This window comes from Hypoxylon trugodes (genome assembly GCF_022578975.1).
Source record: "Hypoxylon trugodes strain CBS 135444 unplaced genomic scaffold F4822scaffold_1, whole genome shotgun sequence".
In the NCBI taxonomy this organism is placed as follows: Eukaryota; Fungi; Ascomycota; class Sordariomycetes; order Xylariales; family Hypoxylaceae; genus Hypoxylon; species Hypoxylon trugodes.
In genome coordinates, this window is record NW_026250016.1 from 3,818,191 (window position 1) to 3,833,924 (window position 15,734).

The 15,734-nt window shown below is 46.0% G+C and overlaps 7 protein-coding genes across 7 annotated transcripts; 4 read left to right on the top strand and 3 right to left on the bottom strand.

The window, feature by feature from the left end:
• Nucleotides 1–57: 57 nt before the first annotated feature.
• Nucleotides 58–2,160, bottom strand: F4822DRAFT_39420 (dihydrodipicolinate synthetase family protein). The gene is made up of 3 exons (XM_051457338.1): nucleotides 1,019–2,160; nucleotides 870–962; nucleotides 58–818 (listed from the first exon to the last, which is right to left on the bottom strand). Exons 1-3 carry the CDS (start codon nucleotides 1,459–1,461, stop codon nucleotides 398–400), a joined length of 957 nt encoding a protein of 318 aa, XP_051319943.1. The 5' UTR covers nucleotides 1,462–2,160; the 3' UTR covers nucleotides 58–397.
• F4822DRAFT_424637 (Aldo/keto reductase) lies at nucleotides 1,877–3,318 on the top strand (the record flags this gene model as incomplete). Its single annotated transcript, XM_051460181.1, has 8 exons — nucleotides 1,877–1,942; nucleotides 2,004–2,150; nucleotides 2,211–2,315; nucleotides 2,376–2,578; nucleotides 2,638–2,722; nucleotides 2,775–2,830; nucleotides 2,929–3,074; nucleotides 3,131–3,318. 8 exons carry the CDS (start codon nucleotides 1,877–1,879, stop codon nucleotides 3,316–3,318), a joined length of 996 nt encoding a protein of 331 aa, XP_051319944.1.
• A 141-nt stretch (nucleotides 3,319–3,459) lies between these two features.
• Nucleotides 3,460–5,228, top strand: F4822DRAFT_387287 (enolase C-terminal domain-like protein). Its single transcript, XM_051456795.1, has 4 exons — nucleotides 3,460–3,984; nucleotides 4,052–4,161; nucleotides 4,215–4,326; nucleotides 4,377–5,228. Exons 1-4 carry the CDS (start codon nucleotides 3,809–3,811, stop codon nucleotides 5,122–5,124), a joined length of 1,146 nt encoding a protein of 381 aa, XP_051319945.1. The 5' UTR covers nucleotides 3,460–3,808; the 3' UTR covers nucleotides 5,125–5,228.
• A 734-nt stretch (nucleotides 5,229–5,962) lies between these two features.
• On the top strand, nucleotides 5,963–8,472 carry F4822DRAFT_424639 (uncharacterized protein; the record flags this gene model as incomplete). The annotated part of the gene is made up of 8 exons (XM_051460182.1): nucleotides 5,963–6,509; nucleotides 6,591–6,696; nucleotides 6,757–7,084; nucleotides 7,133–7,236; nucleotides 7,311–7,722; nucleotides 7,785–7,831; nucleotides 7,953–8,349; nucleotides 8,404–8,472. 8 exons carry the CDS (start codon nucleotides 5,963–5,965, stop codon nucleotides 8,470–8,472), a joined length of 2,010 nt encoding a protein of 669 aa, XP_051319946.1.
• Nucleotides 8,473–8,506: 34 nt separating this feature from the next.
• Nucleotides 8,507–9,938, bottom strand: F4822DRAFT_439866 (salicylate hydroxylase; the record flags this gene model as incomplete). Its single annotated transcript, XM_051462676.1, has 3 exons — nucleotides 8,507–8,970; nucleotides 9,040–9,621; nucleotides 9,678–9,938. The coding sequence occupies 3 exons, from the start codon at nucleotides 9,936–9,938 to the stop codon at nucleotides 8,542–8,544; spliced, it is 1,272 nt and encodes a 423-aa protein (XP_051319947.1). The 3' UTR covers nucleotides 8,507–8,541.
• A 797-nt stretch (nucleotides 9,939–10,735) lies between these two features.
• Nucleotides 10,736–12,655, top strand: F4822DRAFT_39417 (uncharacterized protein). The gene is made up of 6 exons (XM_051457335.1): nucleotides 10,736–11,329; nucleotides 11,378–11,515; nucleotides 11,574–11,900; nucleotides 11,956–12,023; nucleotides 12,073–12,161; nucleotides 12,223–12,655. Exons 1-6 carry the CDS (start codon nucleotides 11,168–11,170, stop codon nucleotides 12,561–12,563), a joined length of 1,125 nt encoding a protein of 374 aa, XP_051319948.1. The 5' UTR covers nucleotides 10,736–11,167; the 3' UTR covers nucleotides 12,564–12,655.
• A 583-nt stretch (nucleotides 12,656–13,238) lies between these two features.
• F4822DRAFT_39584 (uncharacterized protein) lies at nucleotides 13,239–15,105 on the bottom strand. The gene is made up of 5 exons (XM_051457463.1): nucleotides 14,709–15,105; nucleotides 14,531–14,655; nucleotides 14,335–14,448; nucleotides 13,910–14,181; nucleotides 13,239–13,834 (listed from the first exon to the last, which is right to left on the bottom strand). Exons 1-5 carry the CDS (start codon nucleotides 14,935–14,937, stop codon nucleotides 13,321–13,323), a joined length of 1,254 nt encoding a protein of 417 aa, XP_051319949.1. The 5' UTR covers nucleotides 14,938–15,105; the 3' UTR covers nucleotides 13,239–13,320.
• Between the last annotated feature and the right edge of the window lie 629 nt (nucleotides 15,106–15,734).

Consider the following 15,734-nt stretch of genomic DNA (forward strand, 5'->3'; position numbering starts at 1 on the left):
AAACATTATTGTAGTAGTGGGTTATCGGGTCTTTTTAGAGATGTTTTCATTTTCCGTGGGGCATTCAAGAATGGAAGAAGTTGAAGTCCTAAACCGCAATTTTTCGCGACTATAGTGATTGAATTAATCGCTTGGGCAGTCGGACTATAGAGAGGAGAAGTGTCGTATACCACTAGATTATAGCGCTTCACGCAGTGAATCTAATCGGATTTTTAGTGGAGTTTAACGCCCAGCTCCCTGTACTTAAAGTAGGCGATGCAGTAACACATTACGCCGCCGTCTTTATAACCGTAGAATGTTAGAAGTGAAAAAAAGGCCGAATAGCAATTTGCAAATGAATGTGTTAATCCTTGCTTTGGGAAAATTTTAGAGAATTTCAGATATCACTTCCTACGACTTATAATTCCGACATAGCCTTCATAACATTTGCCCACTCGTCCCACGCACCATCGGGAATCTTCCCTCTTAGAGGTGCTCGTCCGCCCTCGAGATTACCTAGCCCCACGACACGGTAGATTCCTTCTCGGATTCCAAGAATACCCCAACGACCGATATAGTCCTCTGCTCGGCTTACTCGGTACTGTAGCACCCTAGCTTCTTGAATGGCGGCATCGTCAATCGGTCGTTTGCTAGATAGTTCAAATAGTCGCACAACTGTTCTGGGGAAGAATGAAGCTAGTCCGTCGATAACTCCCGCAGCGTTGAAAGTTACGATGGGGCCAAGTTGCTGGCCGAAGCCACTGTATACCTGGAACTTTTCGTGGTCGATTACAGGTGAGGTTGATACTTGGACGTGATATGATACATTGCCGTGAGACCTGCCAAGTTAGTTAAATTGCCAATTATCTGAGTGGTAGTAAGTCACTTACATCTTGCATCCTACTATGTTTGGGTGTTGCGCGAGCTTTTCGTATGTCTCAGGGGTGACTGTAAGGTTGTTGGTAACACCCGGATAATTGTAACTAGCAATTGTCATGTTAGCAGCTTTATTACACCACTAAATACCTCTGGTGCTCACATTAAGATAGGAATTGGACTCTTATCCGCAACTGTCGTGTACCACTCAATTACACCTTCTTGAGAAGCAGCGCCACCAAAGTAGCCCGGAGCTAGAACCAACCCCCATTGAGATCCGGCATCTTTCGAATCTTGTAACCATTCTAGTGCTTCATCAACGGCATTTACAAGAACACCGGCCATGATGGGATAATCGGGGAATCCTGCATCATCAAGTGATTTGCGCACTCCACTTAGGAGATCTTTACGCTCTTGACGTGAAAGATGGACTGCTTCACCCGTGGAACCGAGTAGGACGAGTCCGTGAACACCATTCTTTGCTAAGAATACGCTGTGTTCTGATTGAGTTGCTACATCTACCTCGGCTTGGCGGGCTCCGGCAGCAAGGGGTTTGAAAAATGTCGGCGATGGGACGTAGACACCGGGAGGAGGAACTCGCGCCATCTTGTTTGATTTTCGGTTTTCAGACTATGCTTTTAATGATTACTAGCAGTAAAGTGAGTGTCGGATTTGTTAATCTTTTGAAGATAAAGATCATCAGACACAGAGTCTCCTGATGAAGCCGAGCTCGGGGTAGCAGTGAGGGGCGGCACTAGCTCCGGTGGAGATCACGACATTGCATGGCGACAACGATACCCCGAGGTTGGGGCGTGTGGAGTATCCGTCGGAAAAGCTCCTTTTAGCTCGGCAAATGAATCCGAGAAGTATATCGTGTAGGTTTTACTAACTCTATAGCAAGGAAAAGTAGATTGTATGAGAAGTGAGTGCCTATTATAAAGCGTGTTACATAACCCTTTTTTCTACTCTTCTCCCAGGAATAGACTCACGAAATACCTTTACCTGAGTCGAAATTGTGAAAATGGCTGTCAAGTCTCATAAGCTAAATTCTGGTTATTCGATTCCAGCCATAGGGTTGGGGACTTGGGTGAGTTTTAGCGAATAGGGGTATTCCTAAAGTTAACTGAATTGCTAACGGTATTATACAGCAATCAAAACCAAATGAAGTGGCTGTAGCAGTGGAAAGTGCTCTTCGATCAGGATATAGACATATCGACGCCGCTGCATGCTACGATAATGAGGATGAGGTTGGCAGGGGCATCAAAGCCTCTGGAGTTGACCGTTCTGAGATTTTCGTTAGTGTCTTCTTTAGGCGCCCTTCGCTGAGCTACTTAACTAAACGCGCTATATGTTAGGTTACATCCAAGCTGTGGAATACACACCACAAGCCGGAGGATGTTGAGCCAGCAGTAGACACAGCGCTAAAAGATCTCCAACTGGATTACCTTGACCTATACTTGGTATGTATCTGCGCAACATTCATGAGGCACAGAATACGGATGATTGACTTACCGTGATAGATTCACTGGCCCGTAACCTTCAAAAAGGGCGCATCCGAGAGGGAGAGATTTCCAATCAATCCTGAAAATGAACAAGTTCATGTCATCGATGTACCAATTGAAGATACCTGGAAGGCGATGGAGGCGTTAGTCCAGAAAGGCAAAATTCGGACAATAGGTGTAAGCAATTTCACCAAGGAGAACATTGAACGAATATGGAAAGTGTGAGTAGAACAAAATTATTCGGAGATACGGGAAATGCGATTGCTAATGGCGAATCTAGCGCGACCATCAAACCAGCTGTCAACCAGATTGAAATACACCCTTATTTTCAACAGACTTCTTTCGTTCAGTGGATGCAGGACAATGTAAGTTGGCTCTGTTATAGGGGTTAATAACATTTGCTAACACTCGGTTTAGGGTATCGTAGTGCAAGCCTACAGCCCCCTGGGGAATAATATTTATAATCTCCCACGGTAAGGACTGGGCAATTCGATCCCCTATAAATTACCGCCTACGCGCCCGCATAGGCATTCAAACGCTGTAAATAGGGACCTGGCTGACAAGCATTTAGGGGCGTCGATGACCCCAAAATCCATGAGATCGCAGCTCGTTTAGGAAAACAGCCAGCGCAGGTTATCATCAACTGGGTTTTACAAAGAAATATTGTAGTTCTACCAAAGAGTGTAACGCCAGAACGAATTGCAGCGAATTTTGAGAGTAAGTTCATAAGTTGCCTTCGTATCATATTTCATTTACTAATACGAATCGGCTAGCATTCGAACTTCCGAAGGACGCGATGGATACGATTAACTCCTTAGACCGAAACCATCGGTACAATTTCCCTGCGAGACTTGGTGTCAACATATTTGGCGAAAAGACTGAGGAAGAGTTGCGACGGAGTGTAGAGGAATGGAAAGCGGCCCAAAGGAAGTTGAGAGAGGCCGCGAAGAATAAAAATTAGAAATAGAGTCATTTGTCTATAGAAGCCCCTACGATAGTAATCTAATCGTTTACCCCTATTTTTATGGTATGTCCCGACCGTTAGAAATTTGCTTGGGGTGCGCGTAACAGTGGTGTTAAGCCTAGAATTAAGACGTAATGGAAATTTATAGGGCATCATAGTACCTTAGCTTAGCGAACTGTTGAACTTCTATTAGGTGACTAGGTACTCGCTGATGTAGCCATGCGTCCTGCAGCGGGTGTATCCGAACCCGAGGTAACAATATCCCGGTTGATGAGGACCAATCAGACAGATTTCCGACAAATTAGGAAATACTCCATCGTGGGCAGAGACACTATTGGCTACTCCCCCGCATCTACCCCTGAACTCTTCCCCTCATGAGAACCCCGCCGACCTCGCCCATATATGCAGCTAGCTCCAAGAGACGACTCGAAGTCAGTATGTTTGCTAGACATATGCGTTTTGTTTCTTCTTTTCCGCTGTATATACCATGGGGAAGATTTCGAAGATAGAATATTTCCGCGTGCCGCCGCGTTGGTTGTTTGTGAAAATCACGACCGATGATGGTGGCGTGGGTTGGGGAGAAGCCAGTTTAGAAGGCCACACCCAAACTGTGGAAGGTTGCCTCGATGCATGGGCGGAGCGATACTTGGGCTTTGAAGCTGAGTAAGCCAATTAAACTGTTATTTTGACATCCCCGATAGAACTTGTGGTTTATTAATCGTGTCTACAGTGACATCGAACACATATGGCAACTGTCATATCGGGGAGGTTTCTACCGAGGAGGCCCTGTGCTTATGAGCGCTTTGAGTGGGATAGACATTGCGCTATGGGATTTGAAAGGTATGAAGAGCTTGCAATTCTTTCAGCAGAAGGAATACTAAAATAAGATTTAGCGAGAAAATTAGGTGTCCCTATCTATCAATTATTGGGCGGAAAGGTCCGAGACAAATTGCGAGTATATGCTTGGATAGGAGGCGACCGGCCAGGTGATGTAGAAGTACAAGCGTACGCTCCCCTGGGTTTAATTTTCTTTCCGATGAACTAATCGTTTACAGAAACGCTCGTAAATCACAAGGCTTCAATGCAGTCAAGATGAATGCGACCGAAGATCTTGGGTGGCTTGATTCCCCCAAGAAGCTTGAAGAATGCGTGGAACGTGTGAAAACGGTAAAGGCACTGGGTCTTGATGCTGGGGTAGATTTCCACGGACGAGTGCACAAACCTATGGCGAAGCAACTGGTCGCGAAGTTGGAACCTCATGATCCGTTATTTATCGAAGAGCCTTTATTGAGCGAAAATATTGGGGGCATTAAAGATATTGCAGCTCGTACACACTGCCCGATTGCTCTGGGGGAACGACTTCACAGCAGATGGGATGTACGACCTTTCTTAGAAGCTGGGTGTGTGGATATTCTGCAGCCAGATATTTCCCACGTCGGTGGAATATCCGAGATGCGTCGAATCGCATCTGCCTGCGAGACATATGATGTGGCCTTAGCGCCGCATTGTCCATTAGGTCCGATCGCATTAGCGGCAAATATTCAGGTCGACGCTGTCAGCCCGAATTTCGTGATTCAGGAGATGAGTCTTGGTATACATTATAATGTCGGTGGACAAGATCTGACCAGCTATACGTTAAATCCGGAGGTCTGGAAAGTCACGGATGGATATATCGACCTCTTGAGTGGTCCTGGGCTCGGTATTGAAGTTGACGAAGATCAAGTTCGGGCTCTATCGAAAGGTTCAAAAGCATGGGTAAGCCCTAATTTTTTCGGGCCAGGGGGTGAACTCCGAGAATGGTAGTTGACAGATCGACTGTGTAACGCAACTTCATAAAAATTAGAGGCTACCAAAATAGGGGCCAATACTTACTAGCAGATACATTAAATTGCATAATTATCTAAGCACTCACAGTAGAACGATCTCGAGATTGTGGCACTTCCGGAACCCCGGCACGAGCGAACTTAAACCTGCGCGTCAAATTATAAATTTAAAGCAGCGCGAGACCTGTCGACCATCCATACATGTATGTATTCAGTCAATTTAAATTGCATCTAGAGCTACCTGGACTATTTAGTGTATACCTGGTTTGGGGCGATAGTGGCGCTAATGCGCGAAGCCGCTATCCATATTAGGCATACAGTGAGTGAGGGGCCGTCATAAAACCATATTTTCGGCTATTTCCCCAGGATATCGGAAAAGCCTCCATCTTTTTCCTCCTTTCCCTCCATCATGTATCCAACATGGAGGGAACAAATTCCGAAAGTCGGAATTCACAATCTTCCCCACGGAAGCATCCACATCGCATCTCTATAGATGATGTGGTTAATGAGGAAAACAATGCACAGTCTCCGTCCGCTAAACGGCGAAAAGAAACCAACCCGAGAAGCCGAGTGAGTCGGGCTTGTGATCGTTGCAAAGGGTAAGCGGTTTTTCATACACGGGGGAGTTTTTATGAGCTGGTTTCTATTTCGAGTCAATACGGTATATTAAAGTGTCCCGCAGGAGGAAAACACGATGTTCCGGCAAGTACCCGTGTGCCTTTTGTACACAACTCGGCGTTGCTTGTCGGTTCACTGCACCATATCGGCGAGGAAGGCCACCCGCGATTGAAGAGAATGGGAAACGTCAGGAAAGAGGAATGGACTCAAGTTACTTTCGAAGTCAGCATGAAACGGAACCCCACGAAGTTCGTCGAGATCCCAACCTAGCGGGTTTCAACGGGTCAACTCATCAAGATCATCCAAGAATACTCAAAAACGGTATCAATATCGACGACGTCTCGGAGCAGACCCAGGTCCAAGGCACCGGGGAAGCTCTAGGCCCGAATTATAATGGTTCTAGATCTCAGACTTCGGTCATCCAATCCTCTCGTAACTCACCTGAACCGCTGCAGACGGACCGCCAAGGGCACATTGTAGGGCCGTCGTCCGGTGTGTCCTTCCTGCTTAGGATCCAAAAGAAGCTTTCAAGTCAAGCGTCCCATTACTCCTCCGAATCATCAATATTTACTTTTGGGGACTTACCACTTCCAGGATGGGATGGGTCATTTTTCATATTGCCTCCCAGGAGTGAGGCGCAAGAACTTCTTTCAAGCTATTTTGAATTTGCGGTTGCCACTCACCGTTTTCTCCATCGCCGTACCATGGAAAACTTATTGGATGAATTATATGAGACGGGAGGTAAAAGTAAGTAACAGAATACCACCTAAACTCAGTCAGGTTCATTTGTAGCGCTTATAGTAGGCGGCTACTAATCATCGGTTACAGTGCGTTCGAAAGAAGGCGCTCGCAGTCGCATTGCCCTCATTTTTATGATGTTTGCCTGTGCAAAACGATTCGCTCACTCCGCTGACGAGGATAGTTCGGAAGCCAGGTACGTCAGATACCTGTACCCTCGTTGTTTTTATAGGTTCAAATATTTATTCTATTATAGTGCGCGATACTTTTCTGCCGCCGAACATCAACTATCTGAAGAGAAAGGCGAAGTCCGACTTACCAGCATCCAAGCGAGACTTGCTATGGTGTTTTATCTTCTCGCCGAGAGTCGAATGAATCATTGTTGGTCTCTCTTTGGAACTCTTGGACATTTAATATTCGCTCTAGGCATACATAGAAGAAGCAGAAGAAATGAAATCATCAATGGAGATTTAGTGGAACACGAATGTCGGAAGAGAACATTTTGGGTCGCCTACAGTCTCGACGCTTATTTGAGTTGCGCATTTGGAAGGCCTCGGGCCTTTCATGACGACGACATTAATCAGGTGAGTAGGCGTGTCTCAATTAAATCTAACTTGATTCTGACCATTCAGGACCTCCCGGCTTGCGTTGATGACAGCGACCTGGATATCGGCCGGCTTTCGGCATCGCCAGATAATGCTTTGCCGGAGATGGCTGCACCGATTGCTCAACTAAAGTACGTTCTTATTTTTTGCGGAACTTGATAACTCCGGAGTCCAACATGGCTGATAATAATCTTGGAACCCACAGAATATCACAGATAATAGCCAGTGTACTTCGGGAATTTTATAGTCTCCGGACACCGTCCTCCAAACAGCGCATTGAACTTGCGACCAAGTTCACTGGCGATTTAAAGCAATGGCGCTTGGATATGTCCTTACTTCTTGACCGACAAGAGGCATCTCAATCCCTCCTGCTACCACTTTTCCGCCGACAGAGGAATGTACTTAATCTAGCATACTGGCATACACTTCTCTTAGTGCACCGGCCGTTTCTCCTGAACAATTTCGCTAGTCTCTCGAATTACAGCACTGTTCGCGCGAAATTACCTCACCACGAAGCTTTTGAAAACAATGTGCAGCAGTGTCTGGATGCTGCTATGAAAATTACCAAGATAATTGAAGAGCTTGAGGAGCGCAATCAGCTGCATCGAGCTTTCTGGGTTAGTGATGAGTGATTGCATCGGCCGTCCGGTTACCTTACTGACTTGCCGATCGGATTTAGTTCACATACTACTTCGCTTCTTGCGCCGTGGTTGTGTTATACGTTTGGTAAGTGCTTATTCGAAAAGAATCATTGTGATAGAGTCTAACGAACGTGTGTGCAGTATGTCGATATCGTCATTTATTCAAGTCCCCATGATTAACACAAAATAGACACTATCCAGCAAAGGAAAGCTAGACCCAATGCTTATCTAGCGTACTTTAACGCCGCATCAGACTGCCAATCACGTATTATCAATAATGCTAGAAACGGATCCTGGGTTCATCGATATGGAATGGTCCTCGAAGAACTTCGGCTCGAAGTCCTAAGACATAGTCAAGTGCTATTTGGAGGTCCGACGGACGCTATACCTGTGAATGGTTCTAGCATTGGGGACCCCGCACCGAGGGATAAGGACATTCCGGGATCTAACACACAAGACGATCCCTTCACAATGTCTATTTCTACTAATGAGCCGACTTTGGGTACTGTTGAATCACTAGAACCGCTCGGCGAATCGTTGATAGCAATAAGCCCAAGCAGCTCAATCGTTGAGATGACTACTTGGGGTCAATTTGACTCGTTGGTACGTCGGGTTAAATTTCAATCAAATAGAATGAATACTAAAGTTCTCATACAGATAACTGGTGGATTTGGGAATTTCGACTCACTTCTCTCTGATCCCAACACCAATTGGGCGTGGACATGATTCCCTAAACCACGTCTCAATAAGACAGCCCAAAGTGCCAGCATACCATCCCGAACCCTATGGCTTCCTTCAAAGGAATTCTTTGAACTTGCTTATCGCCTCTCCCTTGTGACTTTCCATATCCAGCCCAAATATGAAATTCCACCTTGGAGCAATGGCTTCCTTCATTTTAGCGGGGTCCAAACCAACATCCGGGTTCTTTCCGAGAAAAAGCAAGCCCGTTTCACGGCTAGAATCGATGATCCTTTGGCATCTTGGTCTTCTTACCACATCAAACGCTTTGAATGCTGCTGGGATTTTTTTAGGAGAGGATACTTCGCCAAAAAGAGCACCTAGGATCATAGCATCTTCGATAGCCATGCCAGCTCCAGACCCTTGCCAAGGACTAGTCGCATGTGCCGCGTCTCCAGCAACGCATACATAACCGTTGGCATACTTTGGTGTCGATTTGTGCTCCCACTGCGAATAACCTTGTGCGCCTTCTTGCTCGAGGCAGATCTAGAAGACCATAAGCATTTGTTGACGATCAGGGGTAACACAACCTGCACCCATGGGAGGGAAACCTACGTCTATCATTCCCTTGGCAATTTGGCTATCTTGCCAATTGTATAGCGTTTTATTTAGAAACTCCCTTGTAAGCGTTCTTTTCCGGTTCTTAGGTGGATCGGTCTCTACGGCCGATATGACACACTGGACTGACTCCCTATTTTCAAGAACATCATGCATACACATCACACCATCTCCTAGCCATCCGTACTGGCGGTCTATCTCGAAATGTTGCGCCCCGAGGATAGACTTAGCCTTTTCAAAGGGGACTAGGCATCTGCAGTCCCAGAATCCAGCAGCTGTGGCGGCGTGTTCCTTCGCAACGTCTTGGAGTACATGGTCGCGAACCGTGCCAAATATGCCGTCGGCGCCAATCACAGCGTTGAAATCCTCGATGGTTCCGTCTTGGAATGTTAATTTAACTCTCCCATCATCCCTGGGCGTTATTGCGGTCAGCTTTTTATTAGCGTGCAGTATGTGTTTTGGCAGGGGAGCCAGGAGTTCACGGAGGAGCGAAGCACGATGAAGAACCTTTCCGGGCTCTCGGCCCGCAAGGTCATCTGCGAGGTCATGAACGAGAGTCCCTGCATCCGGTCCCGAGCCCTACCATTTTATCTTAGCTATGATTCAAGGGTAAGCCGACGTTCGGTCCGACTTACTATGACCAATCGAGTAGAGCTCATGGGGACTGCCCCCGCTTTGTTGAGGAGTTCATCCGCCGAAGACACAATCTGTCCCAGACCGTTTTGAGAATTGATGGACAACCCGACCGCCGCCCCACGCTCCGAGAACTCGGGAGCGGACTCGAATAGGTGGATTTCAAGGTGAGAGTGCTTGATCAAAGCGTTTGCTAGAGTGGCACCAGCAAGACCGCCTCCGATAATGGCCACGCGTATGGGGCTTGGAGTCGCGTTTGCCATTCTGGATTTTGAGCGAATATTTGATATTAGTCCAACTTTTTTGTGTAGTTTGAGGAACGCGCGCGTTATTATTAACCGCTATATCTCTACCACGCGAATGAGATGTGTGGTGAGAAAGAGGACGAAGAAATTTACGCCACGAGGCCCGGCTATTCAAAATATGTGCATGCAAGCTCGCGGCGTAGGCACTTTGGCAACTGGGTCAAAAGGGTGGTTCTTCTATTCAATCGTGCTTATGCCCTTCCCTATATCACTTACCTCTAAAAGATCACGAACCAGGTCCCCCGCTCAAAGAGTATATCCCGAATTATCTAGGGCGCATTCGAACCACTATTCCCGAGCCGTACCCTTGGATCAACCCTAACTTCACTCCCGACAAACCCGCGCACTCGAGTTTACCATGAGGTAAATTCTTGTAGAAAAATGGAAAAAAATTCAAAAAGCGATCTCAACAATTCCGAGATGCTTCAACACGAGCAAACTCCATCAGCATTAGGTTTTAAATGTCTAGTTCAAATGACAGCCTTTATTATTATAAATGAAATTTTGGGTGCTGTGATGAGATTGATAACGGAAGGGCCCTAACTTCTAATCTACCCCGATTGATCTGCAATCTATGGCTCTACCAGGTTTCCACACCAACCCACTGTCTTAAAAAAAGGCGCTGATTCTCAAAATGGGGATAGTGGATGTGGGATTCCCCATGTCCGCTGTCCGGATTAGTACTGAATAAGGCGAACAAACGAGCCGCAATGAGTACTCATCAGGGCGCAAACAGATTATGTGCCACACCGTCAGCAACGGTTATAAATCTGACTACCATTGTCCGTACTTAGGTAACCAATAGCGAATCAGTGTGATCTTACAGATCTGACCTCGGCCCACCTAGGTCGACTTAGAGGATGTGGGGGCCCTGACTATAGATAGACAGCCGTGAATCCCAGGTGTTTGTGTGCGGAACACGGTATCATTATCGGATGAACTACCGCGTAGGGTGAGCGCAAACAGTTTGCAACACTACCGTCAACTCCACGTTCGGTCAATGAATAATGAAGATTGACTAATACACTGAATACTGGACGAAAAAGCCCACTATTTTGAGAGAGTAGATTTTGTCACGAGCCCACCATGTGAAGGTATTTTACTTCAATCGGTGCGGCGTAGGAAAAGGGCTACGGATTCTACTCTTGCTTCTTCATACCCTCACGCGAAAACGGTGCTCGTTAACCATGCCGGCCCCCTTAAAATACTACCAAAAGGCTAACCATGTCGTTGCCGCCGCCGTTTCGTTGTGCGTCGTGGATATTATCTCGGTCATATTGCGATTCTACACACGACGGAGAGAACGCCATTCTTTGAAGGCTGACGACTGGATTATGATACCAGCTTTGGTATTTCTACCCTAGCACCTTTATATGTTCGTATTAACATGGATATAGCTTATCACAATCGGTATCGGTATTTGCCTAGTCTATGGCGTTTCGCAAGGGGCGCTGGGAAGCTCAGAAGACATCCCACCTGAGTTACTTGGAAGCGCTCTAGATGTTTCATACGAGCAACTCGGAACGGCATTTAAGGTAGATACTAATACTCTGACCATAATGACACTTACTAACGTCGGTCTACGACTATTAGGTCGAATTTTCTACTATTTCAATGTTACCCCTGACGCTAGGATCGGTTAAGGCCAGCTTTCTCTTCTTCTACAGACGAATCTTCTCAGTCAACAAGACTACCGATAAATTCCTCATATCAATGATTGTCACAGTAGCTATTTGGACGGTTACGTTCTTTTTCGCGGTGGTGTTCGAATGTGGCCTGAACTTTTGGGCAATTTGGGGTGATAGTTTAAAGGTTGAAAATTTGACGGCGCATTGCGTAAAAACGATGGATTTGGCTCTCTCGATTGGGATTACAGACTTCATTACGGATGTCGTTATTATTATCATACCTGTTCCATTGGTAAGTTCGATCGGGTTTCGAGATTTGTTTGTTAACGTGGCGCTAAAATGAGTAGATCTGGCGACTAAACCTGTCAACGGGCAAGAAGATCGCGGCCAGTGCTGTGTTCCTATTAGGAGCAGTGTAAGTGAATATTTAAGATTCTATGGTAGTCCTAACTAATTCGATATAGAACTATTGGGGCATCATTGACGCGGCTCATCATAATTACGCAAGATCGCCATAAAAATGTAGTTTTCAATCCTCACGAGGACGAGATTTGTGAGTTCACTTCTCATAAGCCAAAGGAAACCAAGTATGATGGCTAATTGCTGTATTATAGTGGTTATAACTGAGTATCTATATTGGGGTATGATCGAATGCGGCGTCGGTGTATTCGTCGCCTGCTTACCAACCCTCCAATTCCTACTCCGCGAGTTTTCCTTTAAATCAATAATCGACAGTACCGGAAGCCTCCTTGGATCGAGAGAGTCTAAGATGGAATACGTTAACACGAATCGAGATATCCATGTCGGCCGTACGTTTGGTATTTCCTTTTCCGAGAGGCGGAGTACGTCTACACGTAGTTTGCCCATGCATGCAAGGGGCATTTCGAGGGACTCACATACACTTAAGACCGAGGCGTATCCGATGGGAGATTACAAAAATTCGGGGGCAGTTTAATATTTCTCCGCTGTTGTTAGGATTCTAGACCTTATTGAAACTATGGTTTCAATTTTACTAAATTTTGAATAGACCTTGAAGTACACCCGCAATCCTCCTATTAAGTAATCCCAATTTCAGTAAAGAATTTTATCTTAGGTATCAACTAGAAAGTCAGTCTTCCTAATTAGTCCTATCAGCTAAGCTAGGTAGGCAACTGCATTTTCATGGTTGTCCTTTTCTATGATGATAGCTACTGCGGTTGTGTTCTCAGTTATTCCGGGCATTGCGATCTTAGGTCTCTATTTCAATATTTATCCTGGATGAACCAATTTCCCGTTTCATATAAGTTTGTCGCTGTGGAGGTAGTATTCATCGGCTCAATGTCAGTGAGTTTTGGGAGTACAAACAGCACAAATTGATCAAACTCAAATGCTGTTAACTGGGTTTCCCTTTACGTAGTTAAAAGACTTCAAAAATGGTTTGGGCTTCTTGTGGGATTTAAACTACTACTGGATTTGTATAAATACAAGGTATATGAAGTTAGAGTCCGCGTCGACACCCAGATACATACCTAGGTACACGATAGGATGGGAACTGTGTTTAACTATATAAGGATGGAACGGCGATGCGCCAGGACGCCTCAACCGATGAAAGGGGGACGATAATTATAAGTACTTTCATATCTTCCTTAAGCCATGTAAATACCCAACCATAACCTGCAAGTTCCATACCCAATATGCGCTTATGCTCATCCTGAATTGCCTAGGTAGGATCATCATACCTGGTGGTGCTGGTTCCATGGGACGTGGAATTGTTGCGTCTCCACCGGTGGTCTCTGATACCCACGCTCTTCTATGGTGAAATCGGTAGTACGTACAATTGCGGCCGGGGGAGCTTGATAATGGCTGTATGCCTGAGGGTGCTCGATGGGATACCAGACTTGCCCCTGCACCGGGTAAGGCTGTCTTACAGACGCGTCGTTGTCGTTTACCACTTGATATGCATTATGAGTAACCGGCGTCTTGGAGTCGGTATCGGTCCAAGCTGTACTCCCGCTATTCTTCGTTCTGCTCGAGTCGTAATGCGACCAAGTCTTTAGTTTTGTTGCGATTTTAGTCGCTGGTGAGTCTCTGAAGATCTTGGGCATAGCGGGTATACAGAAAATAAGTGTGGCACACATTATTTCGACGGAAGCCCAGACTGCTACGTTACACACGCCATATGTCGCATCCGCTAGGTGGACGAATTTGACCGAGGCGTCGAGCCGAAAGCCAGCGGCTATGCAAGCACTGGTTCAGATTGATGTTAGATTGGAGGTTCTCCTTAAGAAGGGGTGGAGAAACAGTAAGGCCGATTGTACTTACGCAATTCCGACAGCAAAGACAAAAGCGACACCAAGCTTTTTCTTCGTCGGGATCTTCAACCTCCAAATGACGCTCTGGGCAAGCCCCATGATGAGTAGATCCGAGGCGAGATTGAATGAAGCTGTAGAAACATCCACTGATTCTCTACCTCGACAGGTACCAGGAAGTGTTTTGTCCCATTGTTTCGCAAAAGGGGTACAAGATACGTTTCCGGCTATGATTACTGAAGCATAAAACAAGATGTTTACCCATAATAACGTATAGGCAGCCCACTATATTAGGGAGTCAGTCAATGTGGTCCCAATTTTGAAGCGGAATTTGACGTGGAATTGAATGTAAGGCCGACATGGTCCCTTGGTGGGAGTTGATCAATTGGACTAAATGGTTTTTTATAGGTATATTAAAGGACGAGTCTATGCACTCACGTAGAAGTATGTCCGGCTGGGTCGTGGTACAAATATCCGAATCCATTCGAGAAGAATGGCGGCCTTGTAGAGCATCAAGATGACACAATATAACTCGGAGCCTACATGGACGGGCTATGATTGTCAATACCGACCCCAAAAGGTTAAATAAGTGATAAATCAGTGAGCAGGGGAAGGAGAATATGAGTATGCTTACATAAAAGATTATAGTTAAGTCCTTGACGCGAACGTTCCATTGGTGCACGAAGTAGCCAATCTTTGCTACGCTATAAGCGCAGTATGCAAAACCAATAGACAGGCCAAATCCCGCAAAAGCAATATCTGCGCATTCAAAGTTAGCTCTGAGGTTGTAATAAGTGCTGCCATATACTTACAGTCTTCTATTTCCACTTTCCTCATGCAAAAAATCTTAGCATACGCCCTGAGCAAGAAGGCTATCGTCCAAATAGATAGACATAGGGTGGTAATGCCTATCCCCAAGGCATTCCTGTTCGGAGGGTTGTCGAAGTTGGGAAGAACTCCGTCTGGGGGTTGAAGGGCTGGCCCATTTAGGATGATCTGCTGCTCTGCAGCGGGAAGCGAGTATAAGTTATCGAGTGACATGTTGTGTACCGTCGCCCACCAGCGGCTTACGGGAAAACCAACGGGAGATCAGTTTAGAGAGGGGAGTCAGGAATTATAAAGAAAACTGACATAGAGCCCTTCGATCCTTCTATGGCACGACAGATTGAAAGTGTCATCCGATGGACTCGAACGTACAGTACCGAGAAGGCTGCGATCGATTATCTGCCATGGCCTATGTGGAGGTTGTATCGGTTCAATGTGACGGAGAGATATCACATATTACCTGCAAGGCATACTCAATCCTTAAGTTGTTGTCAGGTTCTACTTTGGGAGAGGAAGGATTTCTGAGTTGGAGGGTTACTGGAACTCAGTGGCCATGTCAAGAGCACTAATGCAGCTCAGTGGTAAGACATCTATAGCTTCAGGAATGAGGGGATGCTGCCGGCAGATAAGGGGCATGATTGGCTTAGGGGCGCCATCCGGTCACCTTCCTGTGGCCAGCAGCGGCGGGGTTTGGGTTAAGCTGTATAACAAAAGTTGCATTCCAGGGACATTCACCACCCTTGCTGACTATTTTTGGGCCATTACTGTATATCTTCAGAAAATGGCTGTAAAATGCGACGTCCTTAGATGTCCCTGTAGATGCTCGCCTTCTAGGCATATCAACTTGGATTTCAAGGATCCATGAATTCCGATCTTCAAAATCTATAGACTCGCATCGTGATGTTTCACTGCATATTATTATTCGTCATAGGCTCGTTTCGAGTCGTCAGAATACGCACTGGATATTTGCATGCCTACCTAAGCAGGTGCCTAGATATCTACCTAGGTAGGTA

Excerpts from the sequence above, each read along its gene's own strand:
- F4822DRAFT_39420 (XM_051457338.1), bottom strand. The coding sequence starts at position 1,461 with ATGGCGCGAGTTCCTCCTCCCGGTGTCTACGTCCCATCGCCGACATTT. Across the intron at positions 963-1,018 it reads AGTCCAATTCCTATCTTAAT|TTACAATTATCCGGGTGTTA; the intron begins GTGAGCACCAGA and ends GACAATTGCTAG. Across the intron at positions 819-869 it reads AACATAGTAGGATGCAAGAT|GTCTCACGGCAATGTATCAT; the intron begins GTAAGTGACTTA and ends CTAACTTGGCAG.
- F4822DRAFT_387287 (XM_051456795.1), top strand. The coding sequence starts at position 3,809 with ATGGGGAAGATTTCGAAGATAGAATATTTCCGCGTGCCGCCGCGTTGG. Across the intron at positions 3,985-4,051 it reads TACTTGGGCTTTGAAGCTGA|TGACATCGAACACATATGGC; the intron begins GTAAGCCAATTA and ends TCGTGTCTACAG. Across the intron at positions 4,327-4,376 it reads GGTGATGTAGAAGTACAAGC|AAACGCTCGTAAATCACAAG; the intron begins GTACGCTCCCCT and ends AATCGTTTACAG.
- F4822DRAFT_39417 (XM_051457335.1), top strand. The coding sequence starts at position 11,168 with ATGCCGGCCCCCTTAAAATACTACCAAAAGGCTAACCATGTCGTTGCC. Across the intron at positions 11,330-11,377 it reads GGATTATGATACCAGCTTTG|CTTATCACAATCGGTATCGG; the intron begins GTATTTCTACCC and ends ACATGGATATAG. Across the intron at positions 11,901-11,955 it reads TTATCATACCTGTTCCATTG|ATCTGGCGACTAAACCTGTC; the intron begins GTAAGTTCGATC and ends TAAAATGAGTAG.
- F4822DRAFT_39584 (XM_051457463.1), bottom strand. The coding sequence starts at position 14,937 with ATGTCACTCGATAACTTATACTCGCTTCCCGCTGCAGAGCAGCAGATC. Across the intron at positions 14,656-14,708 it reads GAAAGTGGAAATAGAAGACT|ATATTGCTTTTGCGGGATTT; the intron begins GTAAGTATATGG and ends TTGAATGCGCAG. Across the intron at positions 14,449-14,530 it reads ACTTAACTATAATCTTTTAT|CCCGTCCATGTAGGCTCCGA; the intron begins GTAAGCATACTC and ends TGACAATCATAG.